A 17329-nucleotide genomic window follows, 5' to 3' on the forward strand; every position below is an offset into this window, starting at 1 on the left:
GCAGTTGTTAGGAAAAGCCCAGTTTCAGGGAGTGTTGTTCATTAGCACCAAACATCCAAGAACCTGACGTTTTTCTGGCTTTTCTAAATATGCCATGCACTTGAACATGGGGGCAGGGGGCATCTAGGCTTTCAAAACAGGAACAGAATAAAGAATTAGATTCTTCTTTTTGCCCAGCAGGAATTGAGATATGGTTTTGGAATTTCTCAAATAAGGATAATAATGAATAATGCTAGTGCTTTACAGCTTACAAAAATCTAACATGCACTTTGTTTATTTGTCCACAAGACAAGATTATCTAGGTAAACAAAGCAAGAATTTTATTTTCTGCCATCTCTACATGAGACTACTGACTCTCAGAAAAGCTGCTTCTGACATCCAGGGTCAGAGAGAGAACACAATATGTCAGAAGCAGGGTTCAAACTCAAGCTTTTGGTCCTCAAGTCATATAATACTCCCAGCCCTGCCTACTGCCCACCACTGATTACACTCCCTCAATCTTTGTTTCTTTGGTTTTCCCATTTTTCTTCCAGCTTGACTTTTATAATGTACAATTTCTAAGCAGTTGAGCTTGATAAAAACCCATTGGAAGGATGTGTACCCCTGGACCTCTTCATGCATCTTTCCCACACCCTATCATTCCTGTGCTGAAGGGGATATCATTCTGTATAAATAAAACACTGATTGGCCAGTGGCCAGGTAGGAAGCATAGGCGGGACAAGGAGAGAGGAGAATTCTGGGAAGTAGAAGGCTGAGAGGAAAGGAGACACCGCCAGCCACGGCCATAACAAGCAGCATGTGAAGATGCCAGTAAGCCATAAGCCACGTGGCAAGGTATAGATTTATAGAAATGGATTAATTTAAGATATAACAACAGTTAGCAAGAAACCTGCCACAGCCATACAGTTTGTAAGCAACATAAGTCTCTGTGTTTACTTGGTTGGGTCTGAGCAGCTGTGGGACTGGAGGGTGACAAAGATTTGTCCTGACTGTGGGCCAGGCAGGAAAACTCTAGCTGCAGAGGATCTAACCTCCATGGGGACTGTGGGGTAGTCCAGTAGCAGAGGGCTCGCCTAATACATGCAATTCTCTGGGTTCTACTCCAGTGGGGCAACAAAAGCAAGCAAACTTAATTAGTTAAATATTCATGGAGACCAGCAGGCAACAGAAAGGACCCATGACTCTGCTCCTGAAGAGCTGGCAGAGGAGATGTCTGTGTTCTGCCAGGCTTGGCTGGTCTCCATTTTCACTCTTAGGCTCCTAAAGACTTCCCCGAGAAGCAGTTACAGGCACTGCCTGAGCATGGGAATAAGTGTAAGGCTCAAGTCATCTCCAGCTCACTGTCGGTCCTGTGTTTGTAGAGATCCTAAGAATAATATGGCATTCCATTTGTCAGCCTTCTAATGACTCAGTTCCTAAAATCTAATCCTTTTGGATACAGAAATACATCATGGATGATGAAACTACGCTTATTTCTAAAGACACCAGCAAAATAGAAAAACAGTGTCTTTGATCATAAAATATCCAAAGTCTCCTCAAAAAAATTAGGTTTGTGTGTGAAAATGAGAAGCAATCTAAACAGGGCTCCTCCTCACACCCCTTCTCTCCCCATACAGAAAGCATTGTGTACATGGGCAATCTTTCATTCAATCAGCCTCCAAACTGCAAGAAAATTGAATTCTGGGGTCACATAATCACCAGGGCCATCATAACCTTGCAAGCAATTGAATTTTATTGTGATGTTTGTTCTTTTCACAGTCATGTGGTGTTGGAGCATAAGAAGTCTTCCCTGTCTGTGAAAGTCGGCTGAGAGAACTTAAGGGTGGAGCCTCTTCTGTTCTGGGAGAGCCAAGGGAGCATTAGAAGAAGGGTCAGTTAGCCAGTAGAAAGGTGGACACCATGTGGTTCAAAGAAAATGAAAGGCTGGAACTGAAAGCAACCACGTGACTCTTCCTTCAGTGGGAATCAAAGCGCTTACTTTTCGCTCAGCTGTTCCCAGTAGTCATTTGGGGAGTAGATGCAGGAGATGGGTGCATGGAAATCATGATATTCATACCAAATCCTTGCCTCTCCCTTCAACAAGTGGGTTGGCATTTGGCTGATAGGCCCAGAACATCCGTGTTCTGAAAGTAGAAAATTATTCATGCTTCTAAGAATGCTTTTTGCAGCCTTCTTCCTTCCTGTCATTTTAAGCAACTTATCCCTGCCCTGAAAATTATGTCATTCTTCTCCACATTGTTTTCCATAGCTCATTCAAAGCATAGGTTATGGCCGATGGGGAACATGAAGTCAGAGTGGTGTGCAGCAGTTCAGAGCATTTAACCTACTTCACTCGCCTCCTGACATGTGTTTATGCCAGGAAAGGCAGGGTTGGGGAAGAGAGAGGCAATACAAGTGGAACATTCCACGTGAAGCGCAGAATGTCTGCCTGTTTGTGTGGCAGGCTGAAGAGCAGTGACTACACAGCACATGAACACGTGTGAAAAGCAGGCTACACAACTATCCGCATATTCTAAGACCTGAGGCACCAGAAGCAACCTCTGCCAAGCCATAAATACTTGCCACATAGGTGGCTGAGTCAGAAGGAAAATGAGATACAAGTCACTGCGTAGGTCAAAGAATATGCTTGAAAGTGTTGAAAATATGGATAGGAGCTGGTTATGGTGGTCCACATCTGTAATACCAGTACCTGCAAGGCAGAGGCACTGGGACTGGGAATCAGAGGCCAGGGCTACAAAAAAAAAGGTCTAGAATTATATTTAAGAGGGAGGTGTTACTCAGTTGGTATAGTCCTTGGTCTAACATACACAGGACATCCAACCCCAGCAACACATAAACAAGGCAGGGTAGAGTAAACGGATAATCCTAGCACTTATGAAGCTCAGACAGAAGGAACAAAAGTTCAAGATCATCTTCAGCTACATAGTTAGATTGAGGTCACCCTGGAATATCTCAGATCTGTTCTCAAAAACAAACAGAAAAATGGTGTGGAAGGGTTGTTAGCATTCCTTGCACTCACTGCACTATGTTTTACCACGTGTTTTCTTCATGATCCAGTCAATGATCCTCGGAAGCAGGCGAGGCATCTCATTTGATGTCTCCATATGTAGCAGACCCCCAAGTCTTAATTCCTTGCCCTGCATTTCTTTCCACCACAGCACATCCATTATCTACAAATAACACCAACAAGTTGATGTAACTGAGGCAAGTTTGGGCTGCCATGCATACTCTAACGAACAGAAATCCATGCAGCCAACTTTTAGTGCCCCCTTATGGAAGTATAGGAGCCCTTTCTGTTACTCTACATCACACTTCAGTACCTGTGTCAAAGCAAAGACTGGAATAGTCACCCAGCTGATTCACGAGAGAAAAGAGTCGCCCAGAAAGAATGTGTGCTCCCCATAAGTGAATGTTTGCTACATCCTCAGTGCAATATTTTTCAAAGCCTTCTCTTTCAATTTTTTTCTTATGCAACAAAATGTAATTCTGTCCATTGAACCAAATGTCAGGGTCATTTAGGACTTGTCTTTGGTTTGGTTTGTAGTCTCAACTGGAATAAGAAAAATGTTAAAGTGAAACATAGAATGTTAGTTCATAGTTAGTATGTTAGTGAGAAAGGGACTTGGCACTGAGCTAATTCAAATCTCCAAGGAGGGTGGGCCAACACTGCATGGGCAATTAATTGCTTGCCCTTCCTTTGCCATGTACAAATAGAAGTCTACTTGCTAACGCTGATGAAACAGTTTGGCTCTGCTAGGTCTGGAGACCAATTCAAGGTAACAGATTAAAAATCCAAGTCAGTGATGTCTTAACTTACGCATGGCTGTAAGTAAAACAATACACATGTTATTAGGGTCCATTGTACTTAGTGTAAATACCCATGTTTAGAAGTTTATCATATAGCTCTGAGCAAACTTTCACATTTACTATATTAAAAATCTCTCCAATAAAAATAATAAACCTGTGTTTGGTTTATTATGCCACAAAAAGCAGTTTTGGTATATATGGAGTAATTTGTCTGAGGAGCTGTCCTTCTGAGAAAACTCCAAGTTTCACAGGATATTTAAAATAAGCCATTCCTCCAAACTGGAACTCCAAATGGGTTCTAACAGATTGAATTTCAACATGAAATAGAAAATAGTTCACTTTAGTACCTTTGGTTTCCTTAACATACACGTGGGGTTGCTAAGAGCTTCAGTGTTTGGTTTTTTTCCTACAGTAATTGCCTTTCTTCAAGAATGTACTCTGGGCCATTTCATGTGTCTGCTGACTTTCCCAGTTTTAAATGGAGCCATCTTTGCAAGGTTGCAACTATCTAGACTATAGACTGTATTAATATCACACATCATTATTATTTGGGGGTTAAAAATAGGTTAAGAAATAAAATGGCTTACAAATCTAACTCCATGAAGTCAAAACTGAAGACTTACTATTCTTGGTCCAAAGGTTGGAAGATAGGGTCTTGGAGTGTGGCTCAGTGGTATAGCACATGCCTAGCATGTGTGAGATCCTGGGCTTGGTTCCTGGTACCATACTTTTAAAAAGAGTTTAAAAATAATCAGATGGGTTCATTTGCACTTCTGCTTTTCTTCTTTTCCTCTGAACTGGCAAACATCAGTAAATGGTCATGGAAGAGATTCAACAAGGAAATCTAGATTATGGGTATCTATACATGAATGATAGAAGAAATCCCAATATTAAAATGTCCAGAGCTGGATGTGGTGGCACATGCCTGTGGGAATCAGAGGCAGGAAGTTCAGAAGTATGAAGCCAGCCTGGGCTTTACAGCGAATTCAAGGCCAGCCTCTGCTACCTACTGAGATGCTGCACTGTCTTTCAAAGAAAAACAGTCAAAAGTGTGTTAATAAGAGTGTAGCCTCCAGGAACTACAGAGCTGGTTTCTTATGTTAGAGCAAAAGGCCAGGTAAGAGGTGACCAGTGGCTTCAGAAACAGAATAGCTTAGTGTTGTCTTGTCATTGGCCAATGAAGGAAGAGATTCAAGGTGAACATTACTAACTTGTCTCTAATAAGCCATCTGTTATCCACAGGTTCATCTAAATAAACATTGTTAAGGTGGTTCTACTTCAGCCTCCATAAGTCTCTTAGGGTAGATGGAAACTACTGGCCCTCCTGGGATTCACTGGCCCATCTTTTAAAAAGTATTTCATTAAAAAAAGAAAAGAAAAAAGCCAGGTGGTGGTTGTGCATGCCTTTAATTCCAGCACTTGAGAAGCAGAGCCAGAGCCAGGCGGATCACTGTGAGTTCAAGGCCAGCCTGGGCTACAGAGTGAGTTCCAGGAAAGGAAAGGCACAAAGCTACACAGAGAAACCCTGTCTCAAAAAAAAAAAAAAAAAAAAAAAAAAGTATTTAATTAATATATTTATTTATACTGAAAATTCATACATTATATGTTGATCACAGTTTCCCCTTCCCCCTCTCCTCCAAGATCCTTCTCATCAGCCCCTACCCACCTACTCTCTTTAGAAAACAAGCCAGAAAAAAAAGCAAAAGATACTAGAAACACACACATAAACATAAAAGGTAAAATTCGAAACTATAGTACACAAACAATCCAGTGGAATAAAAAATGCCAAACAAACCAATATAAGACAAAAAAAAATCTACAAAAACACCAATGAGGGGCTGGAGAGATGGCTCTGGGGTTAAGAGCACTGACTGCTCTTCCAGAGGTCCTGAGTTCAATTCCCAACAACCAACGGCTCACGGCTCACGGCTCACAGCCATTTGTAATGAGATCTGGTGCCCTCGTATGGCCTGCAGGCATACATGCAGGCAGAACACTGTGTGTATATATATATTTAAAAAACACCAATGAATTCATGTTGTGCTGGCCTTCTACTTCTGGGCATGGGAGCAGCCCTTAAGTGCGGTGTATATACCCCGTGAGGTTTGTTATTCTTTTGCAAATGGTTGTCAACTGGAGATAGCTTCTTGGTTAGGAATGAGCATCATGTCCACTTCCCCTTCTCAGTTCGGGGACCCCATGTGGCTCAGACCTGTGCAGGCCCTGTGCATGCTGCTCATTGTCTGTGATATCATGCATGTGTCAATCCTGTTGTGTTTGGAAGATACCGTTTCCTTGACATCATCCATCCCTTCTGTATTTATTTTTATTTATGTACATGTGTGTATTTGGGGGGGGGGGTGGAGTAACCACCGAATCCACAGGGGAATCCACAGCTGGAACTGGAGTTATAGATAGGTGTGAACACCTGACATGAGAGCTGGGAACCAAACTTGGGTTCTGGGCAACAACAGAAATATTCTTAACCACTGAGCCATATCTGCAGGTCAACTGCCCCACCTTCTTATTTATTTGTTTGTTTGTTTGTTTTTTTTTTTTTTTTTGTTTTTTTTTTTTTTTTGGTTTTTCGAGACAGGATATCTCTGTGTAGCTTTGCGCCTTTCCTGGATCTCACTCTGTAGACCAGGCTGGCCTCAAACTCAGATTTGCCTGGCTCTGCCTCCCGAGTGCTGGGATTAAAGGCATGCACCACCACCGCCCAGCTATGCCCCACCTTCTTAATAGGAGATTCTGAAGTATACTCAAGAAACTGCATAACCTGATTCTAGGGGAAGGCAAAAAGGCAAAATCTACTAATAGAGGACCATTCTTGGAGCTGAAGAACAACATAGCTTTATTTAGTACCCGTAAGACATTCTGAAATGCCTTATACTATGAGGGTTCTCTTTACACCAAGTGAAGAGGGCAAATGAGAACAAAGGAACAGGAAGAGAAACAATAAAAGATATAAATGAAGCAGAAGAGTAAGGAAGAAAGAGGAGGATAACCCCAAAGTAGAGGAGCTTACGGACAACACATAGGGAAGGAATCGCGGGCTAGAGAGATGGGGAAAGGCACTCGGTGTGCAAGTGTGAGGACCTGAGTTCACATCTGCAGAAGCCGTGTGAGGCTGGGTGGACAACACAGGCATTTGCAAGCCCAGCACTCCTACAGGGAAACGGGCAGCAGAGACAGGAGGCTCCCAGAACCCTCAGCCAGACAGTCCAGTGTACACAGGAGAAAAGCAAGAGATCCACCTCAAGAAAGGTGCAAGGTGAGAATGGACATCTGAGGTTGTCCTCTGACCACCACACATGCACCTTAGCAAATGGGCACCTTCATACACACACACACACACACACACACACACACACACACACACACACACACGTATACACATATACACAAAGAGAGAGAAGAGAAAGAATTCAAAAGTCCTAACACAAAATAAGTTTTTCAGAGTCTAATAAGTATGGAGTTATGGCCTCAAGACTAATCATTATGCTTTGAGATGTTAGCTAGATGCTAAGTCTTTTTGGAAAACAGTCACTATCTGGTTATTTTTTTCTGTTGTGTGATATTTTGTTTGTGTTCTGACAAATAAAGCTTGCCTGGAGACCAGAGGGCAGAGCTAGCCACTAGTTAACCATAGAGGCCAGGCAGTGGTGGCACACACCTTTAATCCCAGGACTTGGGAGGAAGGAGTAGGAAGATCAGGAGTTCAAGGCTACCCTGGGCTACACCAGATTGAACCGTCTAAAAGAGAAACAGAGCCAGGTGGTGGTGGCTCACACCTTTAATCCTAGCACTAGGAAGGTGGAGACAGGAATCTAAGGTGGGTGAAGACAGGATCTCAGCCTTCCCGGCCCCTCATTCAGTCTGAGGATTCATAGATTTTTCTCAGAGCTAGGTACAAAAGCTGTTGCTAATAACACCTGTCAAGTTTAGAGGGCATCAGCTCAAGGGATTACTTCTTCATGGTGGACTTTCATTCATGCAAGGTCATAGACAAAGGTCAGACCAAACCAAGTCGACCCAAACTAGGCAAAGAGTGTTTCCTACTCCACCAAGAGCTATGTTGTTATGAGTTATTGCATGGGGGGACCCCCGAGGGTGTCCCACAAGGTATGGTGGCAGTGGCAGTGGCCAGTTATTCGTAACCCAGATGCTGCATCCATGTGGAGAGTTTATTATAATAGAGAGATGAAGAGAAAGATAAGAAAGAAAGATAAGAGAGAAAGAGAGAGAAGGTGTGCACCTCGTGGAAGAAGAGGGAAGAGAGAGGAAGGGGAGGAGTCTTTCCTTAGAATGAGGCTTTTACGTCAGGATGCAGGGCAGCGCCATGGGGTGGGATTCAAGGGGCAGGTCAGAATATTAGCATATGTGATCCAAATGTACAGATTTTTCTAAGCAAAGAGGTACACCCCTACATTGCTCTCTAGCGTTAATCTCCTTGATATACTACCACAAATCTAGAGTACTAACTTAGAACCAGGAAATCCCCCTTTGCCCTGAAGTCCTTAGTCAACAATCTATATATCTTTGATCTTCTTAGCAATGTCTGCATACTATGCAATTGTTACAGCAACCATGAAATAGCTATGACCATTGCAAGCATTCAATATATTTATAAACCAAGACGCAGAAAGGTTAAATAATCTGGCCAAGGTCTCACAGTAAGTGACAAAGCCAACGTCAGAGCATGGAGTGCAGACTCCAAAACTCAGTCACCAGAGCCTCTTCTTCCTTCTTTCTGATGTCTTTGTGCTGCCCTCTCCTTAGCCTGGAGCATCTGTCTGTCCTGCAGTGACAGCTCTGTCTGTTCTTCAGAGTCTTCAAGAACACTGTCTTCCTGAAATGAAGTTATCTCGTGATCCTCCTCCCCCAAGTGATATGAACCAGAACTCTGCATTCCAGACAAAGGCTCTCCCAAGCTGTTTCTCAAGCCAATGCTGGCCACTTGAGAAGTATTTGTTCTCACGAGGAGTAGTGCCCAGTCTCTCCTCTTCACATTTGGGTTCTGCTTTACTGGGCATAGCTGTAGAAGAAAGCTTGGAGATTCCCTATCTAATTTATGTAGCACGTAAGAGAATTTACACAAGCAAATACAAACCAGGTGGTTAACAAAGAACAAGTTCAGCTAGCTAAGAGAGAAGAGATCACTAACCCCAAGAAGGTATGCCAACTATATGGAGTCTTCATCCAAATGGTAACCCACACAAACATGTCTCAGTGAGTGGCAAGTACGGAGAACTCAGGTTTTGTCAATTGCTAAAATCTAAATGTGCATGAGGCAGAATTAACTCATAAAGTATTTGTATTCCTTAGCGAACTCTAGGTTGTAAAGTGACCTTCGTAAAGCCTTTCTGGAATAACTGAGATCATAGTTTCTATCATTCTGAGAACCACCAGTGCATGTGTGGATTTGCTAATGTGGACCTCCTTCTCCTTTCCAGATCCTGGCCATCGTGTCTATCCTGTTCATCGTACTCTCCACCATCGCTCTGTCTCTCAACACACTTCCGGAGCTGCAGGAAAATGATGAATTTGGGCAACCCAGCGACAACCGCAAGCTGGCACATGTAGAGGCTGTGTGCATTGCTTGGTTTACCATGGAGTACCTTTTACGATTCCTGTCCTCACCGAATAAATGGAAATTCTTTAAAGGCCCACTGAATGTCATTGACCTGCTGGCCATCTTACCATATTATGTCACCATCTTTCTCACCGAGTCCAACAAAAGTGTGCTGCAGTTCCAGAATGTGAGACGCGTGGTCCAGATCTTCCGAATCATGCGCATCCTCAGGATCCTGAAACTCGCCAGACACTCGACTGGCCTGCAGTCTCTGGGCTTCACCCTCAGACGGAGTTACAATGAGTTGGGCTTGTTAATATTATTTCTGGCTATGGGGATAATGATATTTTCCAGCTTGGTGTTTTTTGCTGAGAAAGATGAAGATGCTACCAAATTCACCAGTATCCCTGCATCATTTTGGTGGGCCACCATCACCATGACCACTGTGGGCTATGGTGACATTTACCCTAAAACACTGTTAGGGAAAATTGTGGGTGGCCTCTGCTGTATTGCAGGAGTCCTGGTTATTGCCCTTCCTATACCCATCATTGTGAACAATTTCTCTGAGTTCTACAAGGAGCAAAAACGCCAGGAGAAAGCTATTAAAAGGAGGGAGGCTCTTGAAAGAGCCAAAAGGAATGGCAGCATTGTTTCTATGAACTTAAAAGATGCCTTTGCTCGAAGTATGGAACTGATAGACGTGGCTGTGGAGAAGGCTGGTGAGTCAGCCAATACCAAGGACTCTGTGGATGATAATCACCTGTCTCCAAGCCGGTGGAAGTGGGCCAGGAAGGCTCTGTCGGAAACAAGCTCCAATAAGTCTTACGAGAATAAGTACCAGGAGGTTAGCCAGAAAGACTCCCACGAACAGCTGAACAACACTTCTTCCTCCAGCCCACAGCATCTGAGTGCCCAGAAACTGGAGATGCTCTACAACGAAATCACCAAGACACAGCCTCATTCCCACCCAACCCCGGACTGCCAAGAACAGCCCGAGAGGCCATCTGCGTATGAGGAGGAGATAGAAATGGAAGAGGTGGTCTGCCCACAGGAGCAGCTGGCGGTGGCACAGACCGAGGTCATTGTGGACATGAAGAGCACCTCCAGCATTGACAGCTTCACCAGCTGTGCCACTGACTTCACAGAGACCGAGAGATCCCCCCTGCCACCCCCCTCTGCCTCTCACTTGCAGATGAAGTTCCCCACTGACCTCCCAGGAACAGATGAGCACCAAAGAGTCAGGGCACTTCCATTTCTAACACTGAACAGAGATAAGGGGCCTGTTGTCAGGGAGGCTACACTGGATTATGCCCCAATTGATATAACTGTGAACCTCGACGCTGGGACTTCCCATGGTCCTTTGCAACCTGACAGTGCCACTGACAGCCCTAAGAGCTCGCTGAAAGGGAGCAACCCCCTCAAGTCCAGATCCCTCAAAGTGAACTTTCAGGAAAACAGAGGCAGTGCACCCCAGACCCCACCCAGCACAGCCAGGCCACTGCCAGTAACCACAGCTGACTTTCCGCTCACCACCCCTCAGCATATCAGTACCATCCTTCTAGAAGAAGCCCTTCCCCAGGGAGAGAGACCCTTGCTGGGTGCTGATGCTTCAGCACGCTGTCAGGGATCTTCCAGAGGGCTCTCCCCTCGATTTCCCAAGCAAAAACTGTTTCCTTTCTCTTCTAGAGAAAGAAGGAGCTTCACGGAAATAGACACTGGAGATGACGAAGACTTCTTGGACCTCCAAAGGTCAAGACCAGACAAGCAAGCAGACTCCAGCCCCAACTGCTTATCAGACAAGCCTGGCGATGCCAGAGACCCTTTAGGAGAAGAGGGCTGTGTGAGCTCCTCCTCCCCTCAGAACACAGAGCACAACTGTAGGCAAGACATTTACCAGGCTGTGGGTGAAGCCAAAAAGGACAGTAGTCAAGAAGGGTACAAGATGGAGAACCACTTGTTTGCCCCGGAAATTCATTCCAACCCAGGAGACACGGGTTACTGTCCCACTCGTGAGACCAGCATGTGACTAGTTATAAAAGCAATAAAAAAAAAAAAAAACTTCTTTCTTAAAAATGCGATTAATAATGCCGTGAACTAAAATATGGGAAACCCCCCCCCAAAAAAAACAGTGCATAAAATGTTATTTTTGCATGGCATGAACAGTTTAGTTTAAGTACTGTTTAAATAAAGAGTCAAGACTGCATTTTGTAACAAACAAAACTGAGTCAAGAGCAGCGAGCAAATAAAGAGCTCTGTTAGGAACCAGTGCTCTGCAATGTCTGACATTTTTGATCCTTTCATTTCAAACTGTAGGCAGGTTTCCGGTTTTAACTTTTACATTACCATGAATTTTAGGATTTGCACATGAAAGGATGAAATGTCATTGCATGTGTTCATGCTTATGGGGAGTAAGGTGCTTTGAGCTTGCAAAATGCATAACTCTGTACATAGGCCTGGATGCAGAAGTCTCAAGAACACGTGGACGCGAGTTCCTGAGACACAGGTAATCCTTCACAGCCACTGCCTGGAGGAGCTGTCCAGACTTCCTGTTGCAAAACTGCAACCTCTTCTTAACCCACTTTCCTTGTGCATCTTGCTTTGGATTATAAAGCTCTTACGTTTGTTTAAAGGAATACAGTATTTTTATTTATTTGGGATATAATTCAGAGGGTATGTTTATATGTATTTTTATTTATTTGGAATAAAATTCAAAGGGCATTCTTTTTCTTTCTTTTGCTTTTGCTTAGTTGTTGCATTTGTGGTGTCATTTATAAATCATGGAAATCAGTAAGATTTAATGACCAGATATCAAGTATTTGGAATTTAAGCTTGAACTTTTGCCTATTACAGACTATTACAGAAACTCAGTTTTCATAAACTTGAAAATGTATAGAAGGTTCTATCATAAAATAAAAATTTTAAATAGTTATTCCACATTTGGAAATCATCTTTAAAACAATTTCTTTTGGCACTGCACACATGGCTGCATTTTCCTTTGGTGTCCAGCATACAAGTTGAGATCTGCTAAAACGGAAATTCCACAAAGTGACTGTTGACAGACTAAAAGTAGAGCCCCCTTCCTTGACAGAGCTGGTCCCCAAATGAGGTGCCATGCTAGGAGGCCAGGTCTGGAGATGGACCACAAAATCCTTTTCAGTGTAGGACAGAGATGTAGAACGACACGACCAGTCGTGGAAGGATGCTGTTCTGGCAGACTTTGAATCCTTCCCAAGCAGGGCAAGAGCACTCTCAGTAACTGCAGCTACTAGACAGGCTCTCCCGGGTTTCCGACCCCCAGAACCCCCTAGAAGAGGTCAGGACTGTCCTTGCTGAGAGTCCCTTCTGGCACTTTCTTAAGGAGCACACTGAACGCAAAGGCACTGGGCACTGGAGGTTGCCCACTCACTGGACTGACCTGCTTCGTGGAAACCAAGGCTCTCATTACTGATGATCAGCTACCAGCCATACCATCTCTGGAATGACTCTACAACCTCTTGTGATCTCACTTGTATTGGAATAAAAACAAAGACCAAATTCTTTCTAGGCCCCCTTAAGATCTCAAATGAATGATTTCTAGTTTCCTGGCAATGCTCAAGTTTTGCCTCAGCAAAATGTATTTTGTGCGTGTGTGCATAAAGCTGAGGGAATTGGAAAAACTAAAAGCAAAGCTTATTGTTTAAGGAAAAAAATATAAATTTTGTTCTTTTTTAAAAAGAAAGCCATTCAGGAAAAAATAGCCCAAATATTTACAATCTAATATGTCTTTAATATTTCTTAATTAATAGCCTCTGGTCATTAAATCTCAGATCAAAAAACAAATTTTGTTTTTTGTTAAAATCCAAGCAGTCTTGATGTTAAAACTAATTTAAAACATTTGTTTTATCCCACTGTGCTTAGAATTTCTTAATGGTTTTCATGTTTGTTTCAAAACATAACCCTTAAGAGTTTATAGTCATTAATCATTAATATTTATATTATGCATACTTCTTTTAGTGTCTAAAGACTACATGTTGATCAGTTTTTGTAAATCTAGAGTATTTGAATTTTCTATATATAGTTTTTCAAAGTCAAGTAGGTATATCTATTGTTAGATGACTAGCAAATAAGTTATAAAGATCATTTTCTTCATACAGCTCATAAAGTAGTTATTTTCTAACGTCTCCAATTGATGAATCTCTATTTTTTTTATTCATCTGGCTTCATAAGTGGACTTACTGCCCTGCCAAATGACCAGCGTCCCACCCTCCGTGTGTCTGTCAGGCCTTCTACTGAAAGCCCTGTTCCATAACACTTACCATGGGGACCCTTACCCGGTCTAAAAGTCTCGGATGTTTTTCCTGGAAGCAATTTTCCTAAAAAGTCTCTCCCTGTCATTCTAAAGGTTTGCTAGGAAGGTTTCTGTTTGTTTTGTTTTAAAGTTTTAAAGAATTTTAAAAAAAAAATCCCTTGGAAATCTCATCCTTTGAGTTCTCTTAGTTCCTCTGAACCAAAAGTCTTCAGCTAGGAGAAAAGAAAGAAAAATTTCCTCTAGGAAATCTTTGACTTTGCTATTTCACATGGAGGTATCTCCCATAATGCACCTGTGAAGCCCTTCCAAACTTCAGCAAATGGTATCTAACTCAGAGGAGAATGTGTCTGTCTGGAAAGACCTGGAGACCTGGATACACCTATCAAGTGTGGAGTTCTTTTGAAGTCGTCTTCTGTGTTCTACATTAAAAGTTCGTGTTCATGCAGCAACTTACACTATGATATATCCGTTTCAATATTTTTTAATGCTGTTTTATATTTCTCATCAACAGGAAAACTGACAGTCTTATGACTTCAAATACCTCTTTTGTATCCCTTGGAAAACACCACCCAAGTTTAGAAAGGACTGCCTGAATGGGCTATTGGAAGGTTGCACTTCCAAGAGTTCATTTCACAGTTAGTTAGCTCAGTGACCAGGAATAAAGGCCAATGAAAAAGGCTATTTGAATGGCCTCAAAATAGCATGGTCCCTCAAATGGCTAAGATGTTTCTGCTGGCTGTCTTAACCAGCAACAAATTGCCACAAAATGTTTTTATCTCAAAGATAAGAGCATAGGAATGAATGTGCATTGAGTACTGGGATGGAGATCAATGGTAAAAAGCCTGCCTAGCATATATGACACCCTGGTGAATCCCCAACACTGCAGAAAACAAAAGAAAAGGGGAAGAAATGCCTTAAGTAGGTCCACAAGCACATACCAAGTGGGTCCCTGAAACTGACTTAATTGTTCTCGAAATATTTCACTAGTAATTCCCTCACCCTGACACAGTAGACTGCCTTGAAGCAAGATGTGATTAAACACTATCATGATGAGACTAGATCTGGTACAAAGAGAGTATGTGCCCACTGTCTGACCCCATATTCTCTTGTTATTCTTATTTTCATGCTGGCCATGAAAATTTCACATTTTCTCTTGAAATTAGAAAGGAAGGAAAAAAAGCTTAGGTATGTAGACTACTTCACAGTTCTATCAATGTCTAAAATTATGAAAATAAACAGGAACCACATTGATAACATAAAGGTTTTTTTTTTTTTTTTTTTAGTAGCAAGAAAGTCTGTGAGGTAGTAAGGGCCTGATAATTAATCTGAACCAAGTTAGGCGCTTATATTTGCCAGTTGGGAATTCTGGCCATAGTGTACACGTCCCTTAGCATAGGAGAAAGCCCCATTGTTTACAATGTGACAGGACACACACATGAGGGAGACTATAGAAAGCCACTTGCTCTTCCTAACCAAAAGCAGACAGAATTCAATGACCTCCAGTCTAAACTAAAACACATCACTTATTGAATTTAGTCACATTGTGCTGTTTGCCCATTCAGATGATACTAGATGAACGCTTCCTCTTCCATGCCAATTACAGGAGCTGAGCAAAGGTACAGCTCTTAGCCTCATGGAGCTTCCCATCATTTTCAGCTATACCACCGATGCAAAGGTAAAGGTCACCTAACAGGCTGAAAAAAATCACCCAATGATCTCAGCAGAGAACTATAGAACATAAATAAATTATATCACTTTCCCAAAGAACATTTTCCTAAGAAATAGATGAATTGTATAAAGTCTAATTTATAATTATGTTTGAATCATGTTTAGTTTTCATACTTGAAATGACAAATTGTTGATCTGATTGAGTGAGATTGTGAACTACCTTTGCTATCTGGTAAAAGAAAAAATAATATTTTATGGTTGGGAATGTACCTCCGTGATAGAGCACTTGCCTGCATAAGGCCCTGGATTCTATTCCCAGTACCAGAAGAAAAAAAAAAAGAAAAGAAAAGAAAAAGATTTTAATTAGATATATTTCTTATCAAAATAGTTAATAATAGTCTGTCACACATAACTAGAGAAAAATTTAATACCAAGGGAAAGGATTGGAAAATCTTACATTTCTGAATAAATTTTAAAAAGGAGCATTTTAAGTGCTTTTCTTCCTGCAGTCTTTTGGCAACATTACAGGACTACAACATTATTCTCTACTTACTCCTCTAAATTCCTAACATTTAAAAGTCAACCCCCCTGGCTTGACTCCAAGAATCTGATCACTAGGTCCACGGAGATTTTAAAGTGTATGGGTTACTTTGCCACTGCAATGTCTCCCTCAAAGTAACACAAAAATTAATAAACCAAAAGGAAATAACAGAAAACACACACGAGAAAGAGAAATGGGTTTGGCGGCACATGGCTTTATTACTGGGAGGTTGAGATGGGAAGATTCTGAGCTAGAGCATAGCTGTGGCTACATAGTGAATTTCAGACTAGCCTGGCTCATCTAGGAAGACCCTATCCCAAAAGGAGGGGGAGGAAGAGGAGGAAGAGCAGCAGCAGCAGCAGCAGCCAGACATGGTGGTGTGCACAGGAGTCCCTACACTCATGAGGTGAGAGGCAGGCTAATCTTGAGTTCAAGGCCAGCCTAGTCTACATATCAAATTCCAGTCCAGCTAGAGCTACACAGTGAGATACTGTCTTTAAAAAGAGAGGAGAGAGGGGGAAGAAAATAAGAAGAAACTATGAGATGAAAACATTCAAAGGCCAGTTTCTTCTAAGAAGAGGAAGGCCTCGACTCAACAGTTCTTGTGAACAGCCTGTGCACATTTTAGTTAATACTGTGATTTGCTGCAGTCCTTGGGTGGTTTCAACAGTCATTTCTCCCACTTACTTTTGTAAAATTACCCAATTAAATTCCATGAATCCTTACTTACCACTGTCATTAACATGCATTACCTCCCTTAGTAAGTCTAAAGTGTTATTTTATAGAGACTATATATATATATATATATATATATATATATATATATATATAGAGAGAGAGAGAGAGAGAGAGAGAGAGAGAGAGAGAAGGGAGGTATAATAAGTCATTTCAAAACCAGAAAAAGACAAAAATACAAAAGATTTTTAAAATGTAAGTAATTAGTGTATTCTTAATTTGTCGTATACACACCTGCATAAATGTTGTACTTATATGAATATACATGTATGAAATTTAGATACTTGATACATGAAGAATAGAATAGAATTAGTCCATAATTTTAACTTCACTTTCTCTCCTAAAGAAGTTATTTCTTATCATCAAACAATTCTAGATTACTGTTGATACATAACAAAACTTCCTTGAGTTTTTTGCCTAAAGTTAATTGCCTAAAGTTAACAAACACATACAGTCCATGCCCTCCAGTTTACAGCCTAGAAGATGCTTCATATTTAAGTGATTGTGTTCCCACATGAAATCCAGTTTCACAGAGTGGGCTAGTCTGTCATCTGAGATCTCCAAAGCCCTTTACTGTCCCTTAGACTCAAGGTGTTTATTTTCGTTCTTTAATCTAGTATCTGAATTCCACCATATAATTCCTAAACATTCTGGCTTAAAATTACAACATCTGCCTGAAATTAGTGACAGTGTATGAAGATATTTCCACTTCAAA

At 41.8% G+C, this 17329-nt stretch overlaps 1 protein-coding gene across 1 annotated transcript in view; it reads left to right on the top strand.

Annotated features, from left to right (window-relative positions):
* Kcnb2 (potassium voltage-gated channel subfamily B member 2) overlaps positions 1–16677 on the top strand; it is a 427594-nt gene extending 410917 nt beyond the window's left edge. Inside the window, exon 3 of the mRNA XM_006974707.4 lies at positions 9264–16677. Within this exon, the coding sequence (XP_006974769.1) occupies positions 9264–11408 (2145 nt within the window). The 3' untranslated portion in view covers positions 11409–16677. The remainder of the gene's footprint in view (positions 1–9263) is intronic.
* Positions 16678–17329: the final 652 nt, after the last annotated feature.

This window comes from Peromyscus maniculatus, chromosome 2 (genome assembly GCF_049852395.1).
Source record: "Peromyscus maniculatus bairdii isolate BWxNUB_F1_BW_parent chromosome 2, HU_Pman_BW_mat_3.1, whole genome shotgun sequence".
NCBI classification, from domain to species: domain Eukaryota; kingdom Metazoa; phylum Chordata; class Mammalia; order Rodentia; family Cricetidae; genus Peromyscus; species Peromyscus maniculatus.